A 15,198-nucleotide genomic window follows, 5' to 3' on the forward strand; every position below is an offset into this window, starting at 1 on the left:
TCTGAACCACCGCCGACCACCATTGATCTAAACCATCGCCGACTACCACCGATCTGAACCACCGCCGACCACCATTGATCTAAACCATCGCCGACCACCACCACCGACTACCACCAATCTGAACCACCGCCGATCTGAGSCACCACTGATTTGATTCACCATCAATCTAAACCACCGCCGATAACCGCCATCTGAACCACCATGGACCACCACCGATCTAAACCACGCTGACCACCACCGCTAACCACCTCCATCTGAACCACTATGGACCACCATCGATCTGAATCACTACGGACCACCACCATCTGAACCACTGTGGACCACCACCGATGAGAACCATCGTCGACCACCGTCGATTTAGCTTATGATTATATTTGGGTTGTGCATATTAAATAATTATTTTTTTGAAGTATTTTTAGTTTTAAAAAAATTAAAATTGTCAAAAAAGGGCATTTTGGTCATTTAGCAAAATTTTATTCCAATTCTAAAGCTACATTCTGTGAACCAAACAGAAAGATTCCAATTCCTTAACAGATTCCATTCCAAAGTCTGCCAACCAAACATGTGGTCAAACCTGACAACATTCCATTCCAATTCCTTCAAAGTCAAATTCCTTTAACAGATTCCATTCCATCCAAAAACATTCTGCGAACCAAACGCCACCTTAAAAGTTTTGGATTTGGAAATGTTGATGGTTTTGTTCCTCAAGCCTTTTCGACATAATTTGGTCCTGTTCATTTTGCTAGGCCACTCAAAATGATGCACCGACCAATATGTCATTCTCAAACATGTGTGCTCTCGTGGACCCTTGGATTCCCAACTTCGATGCAACAAATCACATGACGTCAAATCCCTGGTTGGTTCAAGAATCGATGCCTTATATTCGGACTGAGACGATGATAGTCAGAAATGGCAACTCTCTATGCATTAGTAATATCCAACATTCTTTTTATCTCTCACCCTGTATGCAAATTGTTACTAAAATGTGTTCTTCTAGTTCCCGAGCTTACCAAAAATTTACTTTCAATTTGTCAATTAGTTACTGGTATTCCTTATCTGGTCGTTTTTTCATCATCTGGTTTTTCCATTCTGACAATATCGGGAAGTATTTTCTATAATACTCCGCGTAACTGTCAGATGCTTTGCTCTCTTTCAACGGCTACATCTTCATCTGTCTCAACCAATGGGTGGCACTCGAGACTCGGCCATCCATTCGATTATGTCTTACACAAGTTTTGTATTCCTCTAATTTCTAATAAAAATAGTCATTGTTACTGCATGTAATATGTCTAGAAGTACGTGTTTACCACTCAATGTTTGTGATTGTAGGAGCATTACTACGTTACATGTAATACATTCGGATATTTAGGTTCCCTCCCCCATTGTCTCGCGTGATGGTTATTGATATTTCATTACTGTTATTGATGACTATAGTCGTTTTACTTGGATGTATCCATTATCCCATTGCTCTCAAGCATACGATCCATTTAGATACTTCAGATGTCATGTCGAGAATCTTGTTTCTACAAAAATCAAACAATTCCGATGGGATGGTGCTCCTGAATTAATAAAAGGGTCTTTTTGATAGCATCTTAACGAATCTAACATCTCGCTGCGAATCTCTTCTCTTTATATTCCGCAACAAAACGGAGTCCTCGAATGCAAAAATCACCATCTTTGTGAATGGATCATGCTTTACTATATCATTCTCGATTGCCAAAAGTCTACTGGTATGATGTGTATGCAACAACAACTTTCTTGATCAACTGTCTGCCTTCTCAAATTCTGAATCATTCCGCACCATATCATCTTTTGTTTCAAAAGAATCATGAGTACCATCTTCTTTGTACTTCCGGTGGTATGTGTTATCATTTCCTTGGACCTACTCGTCAAGACAAGTTATCTCCCAAATCATCTGCCTGCATCCTTCTTGGATACGCACCTCACCATGAGGGCTACATATGTTTTGATATTGTTTCATCTACCACTTATACTTCACGGCATGTTCAGTTTCATAAGACCATTTCTTCATCTCCAAACATTTTCTCCAAGTCCGAACCTAATGTTGTCTTACTGGTCGTTTCCACAGTTCACTTTCCTACTTTGTATCATGCATTTACGCACTTATCTCCATCAGCTTCAAGTCTTGTCACATCTAATCCATACTTTTACTTTTATATTTACAATTTTGATTTTACCTTGTTTAAATATAACTCGACCAATCCATACTCCTTGGTAGGGGTGTAAACGAACCGAACGAACACGAACGGAGGCTTGTTCATGTTCGTTCGTTTTACTTAACCGAACAAACGAACGAACACGAACGGTAAACGAACGAAAAYCTTTGTGTTCGTGTTCGTTCGTTTAGAAATCAGGTGTGTTCGTGTTCATTTATGTTCGTTCGTTAATATGCTAAACGAACGTAAACGAACGAACATAAACTAACGGGCTAATCGAACATAAATGAACACCAAAATAAATGAACAAAAGATTATATATTAATATTAATATATATAAATGAACGAATATAAACGAACATAAACAAACGGTAAATGAACGAACGTTCACGAACATAAATGAACGAACGTGATTCTTGTTCATGTTCGTTCATTTAATTAAACGAACAAAAAAAATTGTTCATGTCCGTTCATTTATTAAATAAACGAACATAAACGAACTTCCCGCCGAACAATTCACGAACGATTCCCTGAACGTTCGATTCGTTTACAACACTACTCTTTGGGTTGGATTATATTTTTGTTTTGGGTTGACTTGGATTGAAATTTTTTAAACCAACGTTGGTTAACCCGATCAACCCAAATTCAACCCGATCAACCAACGCGTGAGCACCGCCACCTCAGCCCTCGCGCCCTCGCGTACCTCACTCTCTTGTGCTCCGTTGCCTTCTTTTGTTGCTTTTGAGACTTGAGGGTTAGGGTTTTTCTAGGGTGTTTGGAGCGGCGAAGAAAACTAGCATTTTTCTTCTGAATTTGATTCGACGATCATCAATGGGGAAAAAACGAGAAAGGCATCAAAATCCAGAACCCTTCTTGACCGATGACACCAACAAATCCGTCTCCAAGAAGCGCAACAAGCCCGCTAAACAACATCAGAGCGAAGAAAAGGTGTCTTTCTGTTCAGATTTCTCTTTTTCGTTCTCCATACATTGATTACATCCATGTATATAATTACCAAAATCTTTTGACGAGATTATTATCCTTCAACAATCTGTATTTTGTAGCTTATATCAGCGGGCATGAGCTCTAAGATTTTGAAGGAGGCTTTAATTCAGCAGAAGGAGATTCAGGAAGAGACAGATGCCCAAAACCCTAATAACATAGTTTTCCCGGAAGAACCTGTTACTCAGGCTCAAGTAGATGAAGATGATGATGTTGACAATTTTGCCGGATTCTCTGATAATCATAGTCAATTTGGCGGTTGTGAGGTTACCTTCATCTTATATTCTTATCATTGGCCAGTTTCTTGGTTCTTGTCTTGTTCATGAAATTCCTGTAATCAAGAATACACGGGATGAATGTTGTTCTGCTCATCCAACTTTGACATGATAATCATCACTCAAACTGGAAAACTACTGAGTGAATAAGAAATCAGGAATAAAATGCACAAGCAAACTAGAAAACAGGATTATACAAAGTCACAGACGAAACGATAGCTCATAAAAGTTTTTTTTTACAACAATACAGGAAGAAATTAATGAAGATGAAGAGAAGTTATTGGAAGCCTTCTTCTCCAAAGATGCCCGTCCTCAGCGCACATTGGCTGATGTCATTGTGGAGAAGATAAAAGAAAAAGATACAGCGTCTTCAGGTTTTTATTATCCTACTTCTTGATCTTTATGATATTATGAGTATCTTTTGCTTATATCTAACCGAATGAGCTTGGTATATAGGTTTATCTGCAGTAACGCAACCTTTGCCAAAATTGGATGACTCCATCATAGAAATATACAAGAGGTGCTATGTATACATGTCTATTCTTCGATATTTGGTGATTCTTTTTATCATGAAACTAATAAATGTTCTAACTTGGGTATGCAGTGTTGGAGAGATTTTCAAGAAATATACCTCCGGAAAATTGCCATTAGCCTTCAAAAGCATACCGGCAAAGCAACACTGGGAGGAACTTCTGTACTTGACAGAGCCAGAGAAATGGTCGCCCAATGCAATGTACCAAGCCACCAGAATCCTTGCTTCCAATATGAGTTCAAAGAAAGTGGAGCGGTTTTACAAGTTTGTTTTACTCCCTCGTATTAGACAAGATATACGGAAGAACAAGAAACTTCATTTTGCATTATATCAAGCTTTGAAAAAGGCTGTATACAAACCGGCTGCCTTTAATAAAGGAATTTTGTTCCCAATATGCGAGGTATAAATTTACGAAACCCTGATGAAATTAGTTGGTGTCATAAAATTGTTTGTAACCTAAGCAAAATATTTGAACCAATTGCTAAGGTGGTCATAAGCAACTGTTATTGGAGGGAAGAAAGTTGTTTATGCAATGATTTTTCATTATACTATAATGATTATGAATTAGATATGTCCAAAAGCTCTATTAAATGGTTTTAAGGTAATATTAATTTTTCTGCATTCAAATCCTTGAGTTGTCTGTCTACTCAATTGCTCATTTACAAAAACCATTTGTTTTCCAGAACACATTGAGGTTCTTGACTGAAACGTGGTTTTATTCACAACCAATTTTTTGCTTAATGCTGGTCTACCTCCAGCTTTGCTTTAATCTGAGTCCAATCATAAGAGAGTTTTGTAACTTATCTGCAGTCAAGGACTTGCAATTTGAGAGAAGCTGTTATTATTGGAAGCATTCTTCAAAAGGTCTCTATTCCGCCACTTCATTCCAGGTATCACTGTCAACTTTTAAACTTATATTGGTGTCTTGTGCCAGTAAACGTGAAAAACGTATTAAACCATTATTAAGTTTTCTCGGAGTTCTTTATAGTATGATAAAAAGATGACATATGCATAATGCTTTCAAGATTATACTAAGCTGAGGCAGCCATCTCAGCATATTAATGTATGTGTGTGTGTATATATATATTTCGAATCAGACTGAAGGCATACACTACTTGGTGCTCAACATTTTGTATCTATACCAAGCTTTTTCAGATTTTATACATATTTGTGTCTATTTATCGTCATGTAAAGATGGTCTTGATTGATTTTCATAGTTGATATGTTATGTGGAGAAATAACTTAGTTTTTGTCATCAACTTGCAGTCTTGCGTTAATGAAACTTGCAGAAATGGAGTATGGTGGCACAACAAGGTATATGTCTTACCAGAGCTTCATGCATGTTGACAATTTTGTTTTTGGATAAATGGTAGTCCAGGAAACAGGGGCATTTCTTCTTTCCTTAACCTTGTGTGTGGCCATGATGCGGTGTGATGGTGCGGCTTTTGACAAGGGAGGATACTTGAGCAGTATTTTGGTCACTTTTCTGGAAGAAATGGGAATAATTTAGTAATTAAAAACTTAAGGGGCCGTTTACTAGACACTTACTCGGTAAGTGCTTACTGGGTCACTCTACCTTATCGGATGAACATTACAAGGATTGAGAATCTTACCCGGCAAGAGTGATGACAAGGACCGAGAGTCTTACCCGGTAAGTGAGAGTAACGACTCTTACCGGATAAATTGTTGCATACAAGGCCGTTTTAATGGACTAAAATCTTACCCAATAAGTTAAGTTAAAGTGTTTCTTACCGGTAAGCGTTGGGTAAACGGTCCCTTAGAGGTGATGGTAAAAAGAATCTAAATAACTTACATCTTATGATTACAAGAGAGATAAAAGAGCAAGGGAAGGTGACGACTAATGTCGGTCTTCATAATTTTTTTTATTTTCAAGGACTGGTTTGGATTATAAGGCAGAGTTACCTGATTATCGACTGGTTTTGATGCAGCTATTTTATAAAGTTGCTAGTAGAGAAGAAATATGCGTTGCCATATCGAGTTGTTGACGCGATGGTTGCACATTTTATGAGATTTTGTGAGGACTCAAGGGATATGCCTGTGATCTGGCATCAATCGCTTCTTGCATTTATGCAAAGGTTAGTCTCATCTGCACTTTTGAAAGCATTACATCCTTCTCTTTGTTTATTGTTATTTTCAACATTAACTATTGAATTTGGCGCAGATACAAACATGAACTGACAAAAGATCAAAAAGATGAGCTTAATTATCTTGTGAAGAAGCAGAGACATAAAATGGTATGCATAATTAATTATCTTTGTAAAGAAGCTGCTGATTTTACTATCTAAAAATATTAACGTTGTTGATGCAGGTGACACCTGAAATTCTAAGAGAGCTGCATAATAGCCGTAACCGTGGAGAGAAGGAGGACGACCTTATGTCTATATATATCCTTTTGATTAATAATGTTTTTATGTGAGATCCCGCATTGGTTGAGGAGGGGAACGAAGGTTGCCCTATAAGGGACCGGATACCTCCTCTATTAGACTCCTTTTAAAACCGTGAGTCCAAATATGGAAAAAGCAGACAATATCTGGTACTATTGGCCGAGATGTTACATTTTTACCTTGTTTTCCCGGAAGACTTTTTTTCCTTTCCTTAACTGTGCATCACCTTCTCCTATTTCTGTGATCAACAAAACCATAGAGGAAGACAGATTTGATATCCCAGATGTTCCCATGGAAGAGGATTAAAAAAGGTGAGAAACTCTTCAGTCCATTCTGGTAAATGTGTGCACATTCAGTAAAACTAACCAGTAAAAAGTTATTTTTCAGGAATACATTCGCTAAAGACATGGAAATTTTACATTTTTGAGTCGTTTGTGACTATGGTCGTTGGTGCCTCACTTGCTATGAATATGCTCTGAGTAACTTCACAATTTTGTAGGAAGTATCATATAATCTTGGATGATTTACTGCCTCATTGGATGGTAATCGAGGATATGTAATTGTATGATTGTTTCATTTATCATCAACTTCTTATTATATACACTGGTTTTAGATTTGTATCAAGTTCTTGTGGGTTATACACTGGTTTTAGATTTGTATCAAGTTCTTGTGGGTTCACTTCCTGAGGATCCACTTTTTTGGAAGGTTGGGGGTTGATTCGGAAACAATATAATCTCCGAGGAGAAGTGAAGTGGTGGCGGTTATAGGTGTTCAAATTGGTTAACTGGTCTCGGACCGAACCTGTCTCTTCGTAACTGATCTTCAGAACAAAAAACAAGGACTGGTCATAACCGGTTGGGCCGGACCCTTTAACCATAAACAAGTTTTATGCTTGTGTTATTCTTACTGTGTTATATGGGGACTTCATTGTTGTAACGCCGGGACATACACATTTAGTTATAGATTAGTAGCAAGGTCATTATTTGTGGGCTTGGGTTGGGCCCGGGCTGAACTTAAATTACTTTTTTGTCCGACGGACTTGATACAACAAACATAAGCTGTTTTTGCATGCTTGATAACTTGCCTATATAGCTGTACCGGTCCTATAAACGAGTTGGGCTTGCATCGAAGCTAATAGGGAGTAAAAAAAACTTTTACTTTAAAGAAACAGATGTAAAACGTAAGCTATGTAAAATCATTCAAAATGCATAGTTTTTTTCCAACTTAAAATAAGACGTTAATGTAACAATGTAGATTGCTTAAGAAAAAAAAGGTTTCACGAAATATGGAGTATTGGACGTTTCCTCTCCAAAGATTTATCAACCGCCAGAGTCCGGATTGTTTAAAACCAAATATTCCACCACCTAATATTTCAAGATCGAGATTCAAGACATACTGTATGACATATCACATATAATATATTGAATAAAGTACGTTTTTGGTCCTTGTGGTATGTTAAAAATATCCGGTATCATCTCTTTGGTTCGTTTATTACACCGGTGGTCACTTTGGTTTGCAATTCCGTTCGGTGTTGGTTCATGTGGTTTGCAAATCGTTACACATTTTGTCCATGAGCCTAAAGGCTGTTAGTGGAGGACGGTTAAGTTGAAGGTATTTTGGTCTTTTCTCTTTTTCTTATTTTGTTTTATTAAATGAACTGAAAAACGCTCTCTCTCTCTCTACCTTAGTAGGGGGGACTTCAGCACAAAGCCAACGAAGTGGGCTTCTAAGTTTTTAATAAAAAAGTAATAAAATATTAAATTCATATAAAATTTAATTAATTATAAAAATATAGATGGTCCGGAACCCATTAATTTTAATGGGCTAGCCCCGGGAACGTGAATGGTTGTCCTAGCTCACTTTTCTAGCAGGCCGAGTCTAGCTGGTCGTACTGTCCATGAACAACACTATTTGGTATGGATCCTTTAATTAGCAGTTGGCAACCCCCAAATTGTCACTTTTTATTCGATGACGTTATTGCTATTTAGTTGACATCTGTAGGGCTTTTTGAGACACATAGTGATAGAGGGTTATCCTATCTTTAAATTTTCTCAGTATTGTGGCTTATCTGTGTCATGTAAAAAACTCACGCCATATGGAACTTCCTCCTTTTGATTTCTCATCAATTGATACAAGTATGAAAAGGTAAGGTGAAAGAATACTGCAAGTAATTGTAACATGTAGGTGAGGCACACGCTGATGTTTTTGTTGTGCCAGCTGGCTGACGTTGATCATAACTTTAGAAGCTACATGAGAAAAGTTACTCAATATCGGGAAATTGTCTGTCCACGTTGTCGCCCACCATGGTGACACGTGTCATGTAGCCTCACCTTTTGTTCTGTTTTTCTTGAGAGCACCACAATCAAAATATTTCTATTTCTAGTTCCAAAAGATATGATACCCAATGATGTCATTTATTTTACTTCCTTGAGGGCTGCTATTGCCTATTTTGTGCTCTTAGAAAGATTAATTAATTATAGTGTTTTTGATTAATATAATAAAATAAATAATTTTTATTATAAAATATATCATTAAAAAGTTTTCATCAAAACAAAAAGTTTATTTAGTTTTCAATTTTTGTTTTATACATTTTTTATATTATTAATATTTAATAAATTACATAAAATAATCAAAATATAGAAATCGTATAAAAATTATATTTTGAGCACAGTAAAGTGAAGTATACAAAGTATAAAATACAATAAATAAAATTTAAAAAATGAATAAAATGTAAAAAGAGAGGCGTATTTGAGGTTTTAGAAGTGAATTAGTTTTTATTTTGAGGTTATATTGGTAAAGTAAGGTCTGTTCGACTTTGTTCCATGGGATGGGTTGGAACACGCCTGTTCCACTCTATTCCCGTCCGTTCCATATAAAAGTCTCGCCAAACATGGAACAATAATTCTTGTTCTGTTCTGTTCAATCCAGTGTACCAAACGCACCTTTACGAAACACATAGAGCAACATCCAACCTTAAATTGCTCAGTATTGTATTCTTATATTGGTCAGCAACTTTATCTCAGTCATGCCAAAAAATGTTGCTTTATGGAACTTTATCTTTCAATTTCTCAAGAATGGTACTAATAGAAAGAGGTCTTCAGAGTAAATTGTCAGTCGACGGTCGTGTAAATGTCTTAAAAACAACTTATCAAAAATTATGTATTGCTTAGTAATGCATAATCCTTAAATTCCAAGTTTACAAGTAATTACAGCATACGCATAATTTCTTAAAGGTCTTTTTATTTATAAAACTAACAAATGATGAACTGATAAACACGTTCAAATACAAGATAATCATTGAGTGATAACTCATAGCAGAATATTTCATTATAATCTTTTTATCCAAAAAATACTTATAATAAAATTTTAAGTTATGCGAGTCGACTAATCATAGAGCGACTACCTGCTTTGCAGATGGCTCGGAGTCACGGCATTTGAACTTCCGTGGCCACAAGAGGATTTCTATTCCTCCTTGGATTTGAACCTGAGACCTCGTGATACTTTTGACCTTGATCTTTTCTCATTGTTTACCAAGGATAGCAAGTCATGTAAGCATGTTTACCAGTTTGGTCACGTAATACGACCAAAATGAAGCACTGTAAACTAGATCTTGTTTTCATGAGGCTGGCAGTCGTTGCCTTCAGATTTGTAGGCAACAATTCTGTATTTTGTTTGTGGGTTTTTCCTAAATAGCATGACACAGGATTCTTGTTTCTTGTCGCTACAACTGGCAAATCCCCAACTTAAATACGATTTCGATTGCATCGTCTATTGTTTCGACCACATCTTTATCAATTATAAAACATATACATGGTCTTAAAGATGCCACATTTGAACTCTATAGCCCTTCATGGACTTCTGCTTCTGTTGTTAAGTGATGTATGGATAAAACTGTCTGTGTGAATTAATCTGTCTTTATAGATTAAGACGGTTTTTTCAAAGATGGAAGAGCCTGTTCTTTAACTGGGAGGGGCGGAAAGTATAGGCCATAGGGGGTGAGATGTACATAGAACTGTCATCTCTGTTGTTTACGTGAACGGTCACCAAGATACGACTTTTTTGTTTTGTTTTGTTTGTTGGTTTGATTATTTAAGATTATAATTTATGCATGGAACACGTAGAGGGACATCCTACCTTAAAATTCCTCCGCTTCATGTCAAAAGATGTTGCTTTATGGAACCATTTTATCCTTTGATTTCTCACCATATCATATTAATACATTATGTCTGTTGGGTGAATAGCAGCAGTCATGTGGGTGAGGCACACAGTGATGTTGGCTTTTCTGATGTGGAATCCATCGGCCAATCAGAAACGTACAGGGTGGAGAAGTTGTCGGTCCATGTCATCGCGGTGACACGCATCTTCTGCTCCTCTCTTTCACATATTTTAGTTGGACAGCTCTTGTCTGAATCCGTGGGTGAGATTTGTTGTTTTCCTTTTGAGGGTAGACAGCATTTCGTCTGATTCGGGCTTTAGCATGTCTGTATAGTTCACGTGGCGATGCTTTTGTTGTTATTATTCTATTAATGTTGTTGGGCGTAATTGTTGAACGTTGAAGTATTGCATACTGCATGATGCAGGAGGTCTGAACTGTGTGAACGACTAGCAGACTTCCTCGTAGTCCTGCACACGTGGCATGCACATGCAGTTCATGCTTACGACATAGGCAGCTGCAAATTCCCAAAGTTGGGTGTTTTGAGGCGAGTTTCTGTTCGTTTATTGTTTATTATTATATGTTGGCGTCGTGTTCTAATAGTTCCCATAAGAATCCAATATATTCATGGATTTGGTCTTCTGTTGTTGTCTGTGCCATGTAATTAATTGTTCCGAGCTAATGTTTAATGTCCGGACGCGTACGTGTTAAGGAAAAAAAATACGACGTTTTGGTCTCACTTAGGTTCAATAACCTTGAAATAAGCTTAAAACGATATTGTATGAACAACTTACCCGGTAAACGTTAACCGTGATAAGAGTTGTCGCCATCACTTACTGGATAAGACTCTCGGTCCTTATCTTCACTCTTACCAGTTAAGATTCTTGGTCTTTGCCATATTCTTTTCGGTAAGTTAATGTGACTTGGTAAACGCTTATCCGAGTAAGCATTTGGTAGGCGTCTCCTAGGTTATGTTCTGATCGACAACTCATACTTAATTCGGTTGCTTTTTTTGGAATTGAGAAACTCTGGGTATAGCAGTAAAAGCAAGACGTGTAGGTGGATTGGGTATAACGACAACCAAGAGGCTCGACTAGAAAGAATAGGTGGAGAAATTTTGTGTTCTATATGGTAATCCCTCTAATATCCGAATTGAATACAAAACTTCTTATTTGTGAAAAAGAAAAAAAAAGGGGCGGGAATTTTGGTTAGTCACGGAGTAAGAAGTGAAAGCAACTGGAGGAGGATTGCTCGACTTCATAAGCAAATTTGTGTGTAGGCAACGCTGTCTGTCATACTGCTGACTTTATGCATTCATTGAATTTGCTTGATTTCATTTTTTATCGGCTCATTGGTTCTCCAGGTCACTTCTCTCTCTAGAATGGATCTTTTAGAAAGAGAATAAAAGGTTCCATAATATTCCAAATTATGAAATTTGTACGTTAAGGGTGTGTCTGTTTATCTGTATATACATATCTACTATGTATTTGCTGAGGTGGTGTATGTCTATATATACTAGGTTCGATCCAATGTATTATACAGGGTAATTTGAAAAAATTAAATCATGTTAGGAACTTATCTTACAGATATGATTGATTATAGAAAGTACGATGCTACTTCAGACTTGTACTCTTAAAATAATTATGAATAATGATTCTGAAAAATGACTCTTCAGACTTGAATTTAGAAATGAAGCTATATCAATAATTAGTTAAAATGAAGTTAACCCTAGAATAAAATTAAATGTGTTATTTTGAACACATATAGACATATTTTTGGCAAAAAAAAAACCTTTTATAACCGGCATGTTAACCAACAAAACTTGTCTTACAGAACTTCATGACAGCATCAACAAGTGATAGTTGAAAGCTGTCAACAATAATCTGTCAGATTAGCTGAAGGCTGTCAGCGATAAGCTGAAAGCTGTCAGCAATAACCTGTCAGATTAGCTGAAGGCTGTCAACAATAACCTATCAGATTAGCTGAAGGCTGTCAATAATAAGCTGTCAGCGATAAGCTGAAGGCTGTCAGCAATAACCTGTCAGATTAGCTGAATGCTGCCTGTCAGTGATAAGCTGTCACGATAAGCTGAAAACACAAGCTGAAGGCTGTCAGCAATAAGCTGTCAGATTAGTTGAAGGAAATTAGTCTGAACTAAATCCCGTTTAATAGGGTAATCAGTTAAACCATGATAAAAAAAGATACATTTTTAGAGGGACAAATGTCAACCAATTAGGCCTCTTTGAACCACTAATGTAAATTGTGTTTAAATATATGTTTAGCCGAAAAAATAAGATAACCGACTCACCAAAAAATGACACGTATCACCCAAATTAATTATTTATTAGGTGTATAGATTTTGTGTTCCAAATGAAATAGAAGGAATTAGAAGGCATTTGTTATTTTGAATGAAAACAGTATCTGAGGGGAGTTTGGTAGCATCCATCCATGATGACGTAGCGGTGGTCTAAACAGAACACTTCCCTGCCTTCTATTTTTGAATAGTGCTTCACTTCACTTCACATCACACATATATATACCACACAAATACCATATTAATTATATAATAATGTTTCCATTCCAACCTTTGACGCCACAATTCTCCCATGCGACGTGGCCTCCCATTTTTCAATACAATATAAAATTATAAATAAATATTAAACGACAAAAAGTGTCATGCTAAATGTACAGATTAATTTGTTTGTATAAATAACTTTCTATATCAATAAGCTATCATTAAACAATCATAGATGATTGAATAAGATGCGAGTTTTATTAAACTCAATAAGCTACTAACAAATATGCTCTAGATCCCCAAGTGATAAATGACTCAACTGTGGATATATTAGAATCCGAAGACCAAAAACGGGACAATTAGCAAAAGGGGTTTTGTAATTTCTTTCGTAGATGGTTTTGGAAAATGAAAAGAATGGTAGTATGATAATATGTAGTATTCCATCATATTACTCTTCAAAAGAGTCATTGAGGAGAGAGTAGAAGTTGTTATATGTACACACTGAGAAAACATTAAGCTTCATCAAGTAGGGCGGTTAAACGGGCATTCTGAATCCCATTACACACACGTATATGTCTAATAAAACAGTTTTGATTTCTCAACGGGTGAAAGCATTCTTTATCTTATATCAACCTTGTATCATTAGTGTAGAAAATTTGTAACCGACAAGTTTCGAGTTAGCCCACATCATATTGTCTCAAGAACAGCATATGAGAGACAAATTAAGTACATGATGGCCCACTAAGTTGCTACTGCTAGCTAGCTAAGCTTAAGAGCATATCGCCCACATTTGGTGCAAATCCCTGAAAGAAATTGTAATTCTTAAACGAGGATTGTTAGACTCAAACCCTGATTTGTTTTTGTAATGTACCGTCTAGAAATCAAATGTATATAGTTCTATTGGTATTTATTCATATTTTTTATATAATATGAACCGTAAAAACCCAACTCCTCAATGTTGATTCTGTTTTGGGATTTTACGATAACAACAAGCCAAAAACGTCATGGCTTTCGTATCGTAGGGTATTGCTGACTTGTCATAATCTCTGACGTTGGAACTTCACATGCCTCTTTATAGATTCAATCAATGCCAATTTTAGTCCTTGTAAGTTCACCTTTTACATATTTTTGCCCTCCAAAAAACGATTAATACAAAATCTTTAAGTAATCCCTTGTAAGAAGTCGAGATATTATTAAACTAAAGAGGTGGAAATGTTTATGTGCTTTATCTTATTCAGGGGATGGTTGCTTATGAGTCGTTTATCAAACACTTATCCAGTAAAGTTTTATCGGTAAAATTCAATGCTATCACTTATTTACCGGGTAAGATTTTAGTTAAAAAAAGATCATAGTGTACAACAATTTACCTAGTAAATACTAACTATGGTAAGAATCTGTCGCTCTCACTTACTGGGTAAGACTCTCTATGCCTCACTTTTACCGAGTGAGATTCTTAGTCATTGTCATATTCATTCGGTAAGGTAATTTGACATAGTCATTAGTGTTGATTGTTTCTTTCAAGGTAAGAGTCTTTTACTTAGTAAAAGATGACGGCGTTAACTACACTTTTAACCCAAGGATTTACGGTTACCCAAATTGTTTCAAGTACAAATTATGTTTTTAGTCCTTGTGGTTTGTTAAAATTTATGATTTTTGTACCTATGGTTTAGAAATTGTAATTCATTGCTAATTTTGTCCTTACTATTTATAGTTTATTATTATTTTGGTCCTTATGGTTTACAATTCTTTATTGTTTTGGTCCCTTGTACTTAAATAGCAAACCATAGGGATGAAAATTGCAATTCCTAAACGATAGGGACAAAAAATCAAAATTTACTCTCGTTTTAATAAACACTTGCCACAAAATACTTGGTACACAACTATTTTCAGTTAACGTTTACCCGTATCACAATATCACCCAATTATTACTTATCCGTGTTGGTAAACGGGTAGGATGAATTTTGGTGTATAAATTCGTGGTGACCAAACAACAAACGTCTCCGACATGAGAGTCGTCAGAGGATAACGATTGACGAAGAAAAGTCAAAAAGCTTGTTGGATTCATGCTTCTCCAAAACTAGAAGCAACAAAGCAGACGGCGATCGAAAATCCTGTTGGATTCTTACTTTTCTAAAACTT

At 36.3% G+C, this 15,198-nt stretch overlaps 1 protein-coding gene across 1 annotated transcript; it reads left to right on the plus strand.

The window, feature by feature from the left end:
- The first annotated feature begins 2,908 nt into the window (after positions 1-2,908).
- On the plus strand, positions 2,909-7,015 carry LOC112507578 (bystin). Its single transcript, XM_025112222.1, has 12 exons — positions 2,909-3,125; positions 3,242-3,445; positions 3,705-3,828; positions 3,911-3,974; positions 4,059-4,386; positions 4,797-4,876; positions 5,253-5,300; positions 5,936-6,082; positions 6,169-6,241; positions 6,316-6,391; positions 6,618-6,702; positions 6,779-7,015. The coding sequence occupies exons 1-11, from the start codon at positions 3,009-3,011 to the stop codon at positions 6,695-6,697; spliced, it is 1,341 nt and encodes a 446-aa protein (XP_024967990.1). The 5' UTR covers positions 2,909-3,008; the 3' UTR covers positions 6,698-6,702; positions 6,779-7,015.
- The last annotated feature ends 8,183 nt before the right edge of the window (positions 7,016-15,198 follow it).

This window comes from Cynara cardunculus (assembly GCF_001531365.2).
Source record: "Cynara cardunculus var. scolymus isolate 2C chromosome LG 2, CcrdV1, whole genome shotgun sequence".
NCBI lineage: Eukaryota > Viridiplantae > Streptophyta > Magnoliopsida > Asterales > Asteraceae > Cynara > Cynara cardunculus.

Excerpts from the sequence above, each read along its gene's own strand:
- LOC112507578 (XM_025112222.1), top strand. The coding sequence starts at position 3,009 with ATGGGGAAAAAACGAGAAAGGCATCAAAATCCAGAACCCTTCTTGACC. Across the intron at positions 3,975-4,058 it reads ATCATAGAAATATACAAGAG|TGTTGGAGAGATTTTCAAGA; the intron begins GTGCTATGTATA and ends TTGGGTATGCAG. Across the intron at positions 6,083-6,168 it reads CTTCTTGCATTTATGCAAAG|ATACAAACATGAACTGACAA; the intron begins GTTAGTCTCATC and ends AATTTGGCGCAG.